This window comes from Alligator sinensis, unplaced genomic scaffold (assembly GCF_000455745.1).
Source record: "Alligator sinensis unplaced genomic scaffold, ASM45574v1 scaffold506_1, whole genome shotgun sequence".
NCBI lineage: Eukaryota > Metazoa > Chordata > Crocodylia > Alligatoridae > Alligator > Alligator sinensis.
This window is the reverse complement of record NW_005842215.1, coordinates 167,388-173,330: the sequence shown is the minus strand read 5'-3', so window position 1 is coordinate 173,330 and position 5,943 is coordinate 167,388. Positions and strand designations below refer to the sequence as shown.

General features: G+C 47.8%; 1 protein-coding gene across 1 annotated transcript in view; it reads right to left on the bottom strand.

The window, feature by feature from the left end:
- Positions 1 to 5,943, bottom strand: part of PTPRR (protein tyrosine phosphatase, receptor type R) — a 129,678-nt gene that overhangs the window by 47,103 nt on the left and 76,632 nt on the right. The window contains exon 7 of the mRNA XM_006026949.3: positions 3,227 to 3,306. Within this exon, the coding sequence (XP_006027011.1) occupies positions 3,227 to 3,306 (80 nt within the window). The remainder of the gene's footprint in view (positions 1 to 3,226; positions 3,307 to 5,943) is intronic.

Genomic DNA, 5,943 nt, shown 5'->3' with positions numbered 1-5,943 from the left:
TGGCTGTGTCCTATGGCTTGTCCCTCTGTCTGCCCTCCTGGATCACCTGACTACTTGACCTGGCTCACCCTCTGACTCCATGCTCTGCCTGATCCTCTGGTTTCCTGACTCTGCTTGTTCCCAGACCCAGTTCTCAGACTGATCTCCTGGCTCCTTGACCCAGCCCACACCTAAATCCCGCTTGCTTCTTCTAACTCACTTCTTCTAATTCTAGACTCCAGTAACTTGTTCCCTGAGTGGCACCTGAACTGACGTGACCCAGGGAGTGCTGCAGAAGAGACAGGTAGCATGGTGCAGCTGCTGCTGGCTGCTTGATCCCCTGTGCTGGGTCAGATCTTCCTAGGCTGAATCTAATCTCTTTGTGGGTTGAATTTGGCCTATGGACTGCAGATTGATAACCTCTACACTACACGAACACAAAACAGAATGGCTTACACAATGCCACAAATATATATTTTTTTCTAAATGTCACATCTTGGGCCAAATCCACCAAATCAGTTCCAAATTCTATCTGTGCAGGCCACCTCCCGGTCCCATCCATGTCGCCATGTGCGAACCGGGAGTGATATGCAGACCCATCTTTGCGCACGCGGGCTGTGGCCAGCAGCCCGGGCACGCAGGGTCAGAAGGGACTGCAGGGCGGTAAGGAACACACGGGCTAGAATTAGTCACAGATGCGTAGTGGTTGATTCAAAGATTATTTACTTACACCCAAGATGGTTGCGGTGTAGGCTGGACAGTTTCCAGGTTCAGCTCCGCTTAAATCCTCGTTGGAGGACTACGACAAATTCGGTTCTTGGGCCCTGGAGTGGTTAAGGCTTTGCGGGTTTGGCAATTCTTTCCCACGGAGTTGTCGAAGCTCCGTGGGCTCTATTCGGTTCTCAGGCCCCGGAGTTGTTAAGGCTCCGTGGGTTCGAAAATTGAGTATATAGGATAGGGATACGTCTAGGATTGCGCTCGGTGATGGGGAGAGGCCAGAGGCTGTTTAGACCTCCATTGCCTTAAGAAATGCGTTGGGTCCGTAAGGATCTGCAGCGCTTAGAGATCTTCACACAGCGTGAAGATCTCCTCCTCCTGGTGTTCGTGGAGTCCTCCCTTGCGGGGGTTCTCCTCGGAGTTCTCCAACTCTTTCTCTCCAACTTGGGCAGAAACCACCCAAGCTCTTTATACGGCTAACAAGCCAATTGCTAGCTGCCACGTGTGTACAAATGGCAGGAACTCCTTTGCACCGTGCATCACTATGATGCAAAAGAAATGCACCATGCAAAGAAGGCTACAAACGGCGGGAAATACTCTTTTGCACGTGGGTTCTCCTATTGCAGCAGAAAACTCCACCATGTAAAGAAGCTGCAATTTGGCGGGAACATAATTTAGCAGTGCCGAAGCACACAAAAACAAAAACTTACAACTTTGGGTTGTGACAGAGGGCACAAAAAGCTGCCTGTTCCCAGCTCCCTGCTGCCTTGCCATACTTCCCTATGTGCACGGAAGCAGCATGGGCATCAGCATAGGGCTGTGCCCCTCACTGCTGCCCCCGCCTGCAGGGGAAGCATGGGAGGGCACCAGGGAGCTGGGAGCAGGCAGCTTTCTGTGCCCCCTGCTGTGCCCTGCCACTCCAGGTTCCAATGCTGCTTTGCAAAAGTGGCAAGGGCAGCACAATGGGGAGCACTGCCGGTATGTGCCGCCTCCCTGGAGCCCAGGGCTGGGTCTGGGAGGCAGGTGGGGCTGGTGCCAGGGTCAGGGTGGAGAGGCAGCAGATGTTTGCATCTGCCCAGGTTCTGGATAGCTGCTGATAGCCACGGAGCCTGAGCTGCTTGCAGCAGGGCTTCCATGGGGGCACCATGGACTCCGTGGCTATCAGCAGCTACCCAGAGCTGAAGCCAGGTGCAGCCAGGAGGCTACAAACAGCTGCTGCCCTTCCAACCCCAGCCCCAGCCCCAGCTGTCTCCCGGCCCCGGGCTCTGAGAAGGCAGCAGGTGCTGGCACTGTGACCATTGGGGCCAGGGCCGGGGCCAGGGAAGGGAGGCAGCAGCTGTTTGTAGCTTCCTGGCTGCAGCTGGCCCTGGCTCTGGGTAGCTGCTGATAGCCATGGAGCCTGGGCTGCTCCCAGTAGGACTTGCAGCATCCCAGCTGCCTGGGGAATACCACTGAGCTGGGGCCGGCTGCAGCGGGGAGGCTGCAAACAGCTGCTGCCTCCCCAGCCCCAATGGATGCTGGGGAAAATGGCCTCATGTGCCATGCTTGGCATGCGTGCTGGGGGTTGCCAACCCCTGCCTTAAACCATTACCCTATCCCCACCCCTGCTGCTGCCAATGTCCCTGCTGTCCCAGGGACAAGGGGGGAATCCTGTCCTGACCCAGCTGGCCTGTATGGATTCTGGGACAGAGACAGCAATGGTGGCAGTGGGTGGGTTACCCCTCCCTGCTTGCTCCCCCTAGGTTTTCTCCACCAGCCTAGAAGCAGGGACTGGAAGGGGGGAACCCACCACTGCTCCACATGTCCGGAGCTGAGCCCAGCACTGATGCAGTCTGGATGGAGGCGGATAGGAGATCTCCTTGTCCCTGGGACAGCAGGGACATTGGCAGCAGGGACATAGCAAGTGGAAGAGGGAGGAACGGGACAGAAGGGAAGTGGGTAGGGAGGGGACATGCCTCTGAGCATGGAGCAGAAAGGGACCTTGGCTGCTGCTTTCATGATGCAATCTGCTCACCCCAGTAATGAGGAGTGGGAGAGGGCGCTGGAAGCAGGGATGCAACCCTGTGGCACTGCTCCTGCTCTCCCCTTCATAATGTCCTGGATCCATCTATGGGCATTGCTATAGACTTTGTTCTGTTTTCCCTTCATTGCCATACTGCTTTTTTTCCTAGAGGTTATTGACATATCTAAAATATAGATTCCTTTTGGCTAGTATGAGATACCTAGGCAACATGAAATAATGAATAATAAATAATACTGGGAAGAGTCTCTTGATTTTTTGATATTTTTGAATATAGTATTTGACCAATAATTATTTAAATTGCTGAAGCAGCTCTGTTACATACATGACACACTAATCTTTATTATAAATACATTTGGGGCCACTTAATCAAACCAATTGTGACAGGAAGGTTAGACTTTATCAGTACATTATACAAAGCAAAGTTGGCAGAAATAAAAAGAACATAGCCAAAACAAAGTCATCTCTTCAGATGTCTCAGAATGATACAAAGAATGTGAATTTACTTACCCTAATATAGTTAGCATTTATGTAAGTGCTCAAGGAGTCAGATGAATTCTTTGGCTTCAAATACACTCTGCTTACCGGATCTAAGAGCATAGGGAATAAATAAGTTGAAAAGAAAACCAAAAAGAAAAACTTTCTGAATTAAAAACTAACTGAAGAGAAATTAGCTAGATGTTGCCAAGCAGCAAAACATTCATTGTGGATGAAATTCAGTCAACAAAAGCTCTACACAGCACTTATCTTAGACCATTGGGTTTGGACACACAAAATATTTTACCACTGGGCAAAAGGGGGAAGAACAGTACTGAATATCAACTGCTTTGTACTAAGGGGCCATTTGCATGCTCTTACGTCACAGTAATTGAAAGCTAATGTTCAGTAACAAGCCATTTTTGTTTCACAATGGATAAAATGCCAGGTGTTATATGGTTCCTGCCCGTGTGCATGTTCTTAACTTGTAGGGTACCTAAACCACAACAGCAAGTTTTTTTTTATGGAGGGCTAAGCTACCGTGGTCTAGATGCCACTTCCCATGGAGTAGAAGCATGCAAGCAAGCAGAAGTAGAAGAAGGTGGAGAACAAGCAGTTCCTGAGGAGCAGCTGATACAGATTAAATCTCTGTCCCCTTTTCTTTACCGTAAATTGTATGCCCATATCCTTGTCTGAAGAGCTTCAGTGGGGTTTGAATTAGACAAAGACCTTGTGTTGATCTTTCTTCACAGGAATGCATTTCTACCTATGTGTTTTTGCACAGAAGTAATGCTCACTCTTAATTTATGACAAACATTTCATTTTAATGAGTGTTTTATATCTGGTAAAATTGATAACCAACCTATTTTAGAATTTTATTTTGCACCTTTTGGTTCTGATAGGGTCAAAGCCTGTCACCAGCCTACCCCTTGGTCCTGGATGGTCCTTACTGGAGTCGAACAGGAATGGTTTTGTTCAGTAAAGGTCTGAGGGACTGCTAATTCCTCCTTCAGAACATACTTTTATTCTCTTGTGCATCATGAACCTCTGTTGATGGGGAAGTCCTGCATGGAGTGGGTTTCAATTAGGGCCAGAAATGTTCAGTTATACATCTCTACACATTAGTCCTGTCCATAGGGAGGAATAGGTGAGGAGACTGCCAACTGCCACCACTCATCTTCTGCAAAAATGTAATCCATTCAATAACATAGAACTCTTTCATATCTGGGATAAAAAATGGAAATCTTTCTTTGGGAGTTTGCTTAGACAAATAAATAAAAGTGGCAGTTTTTAAAAGTTATTCCTATGTTGGTATCTCTTACCCTAGAAATAGCCCCTGGAGAATTGCTTTAGTGAGAAGAAACCAGGTGAGGTGATCAAAGATATGTGTATGTTGAATTGTAGAACCTTGTGCTGAATAATGTTTAGCAGTTTATCACAGATATAACCTTTATTTGTTATTCCACCTATGGTTAAAATCAGATATTATCACAACATTGTATTTGGGGTTCAACTTTTTATCGTATCCATAATAATGAGATGAAAATTGTGTTTTATACAAAGATTTGCAAAGGGAAGAGAGGACTTGTTTCCGATTATATTTTAAGTTAATTGAAGTTGATCGTAAGTCTTTTCATGGAGCCATGGCAGGGTTTAGGTCTATATTTCATAAAGTGTATTTCACTTGTAATGGTCTTTCTCTTCAAAACACAGAACAAGCAAGGAAGACTTTCTTGCTTTGTATATTACCTGAATAAACCAAACACTAATTAGCCGTGAAAATGGTTTTGGTGTTTGCCTTCACAATGTCTTCACTTAGAGATTTTTCTCCCTTCCCCCTTTAACAATATGAGGAAACCTCTCATTCCTTTTCAGTGCAGAGTGATTATCAATAGCCATTTTCACAAATGCCTTTGGCTACTTGACCTTGAAAAAACACTCACTTCCTTTCACTCTCACAATGCCTATGATTCTGATGTAGCCTGACCTCCTAAAAAAAGTCTTCTAAGCAGATTCAACATCCAACTTATTTAAACTTTTCATGCTGAATTTCCCCAAATACTAAGAGACTGATAAACATTATTTATTAAGAAAAATGTTAGGGTTCCAATAAACTATAAGTTCACTATTTACTAGAACAGCATGGCTTAACCTTCTGGTCCCATGGGCCTGATGAGCGGTGTGGGGCCAGATCATGGGTCAGCTATCATGCGCAGGTTGGTCCATGGGCCTGATCCATCATAGCGTTGGTGTGGGGTCAGTCTGTGTGTTCAATCCAGTGCGCCAGCCCAGGCCCCATGTGTACCAGATATAGCCTCGGAATGACCCCATGCACCAGTCCCACCATGCGCTAGTGCAATCAAGTGTGCGTAGCCAGGTCATCTGGCCTGCAGGGCTGCCTACGGCTCCAAAAATTAGCACTACTGAACCTCCCCCCTGCTCCCCCAGCCCCTCCCTCATGGCTGCTGCACTGGCCCCACTCCAGCCCTTTAAGGAAAAAATACCCAAGCCCCCGCTCCGACTCACTGGTTCCTGCCCAGTGGGAGGCAATCCCTGCTGCCCCCCACTGCTCCACGCCATGTGAGGGGCTTTTCCAGGAGCCCCCTGATGCCCCGAGGCCACTGCAGGAGCTGGTGAGTCCCGGAGTTTTTTTGTTTTTGTTTTCATAGATTCATAGATTCATAGATGTTAGGGTCGGAAGGGACCTCAATAGGTCATCGAGTCCGACCCCCTGCATAGGCAGGGAAGAG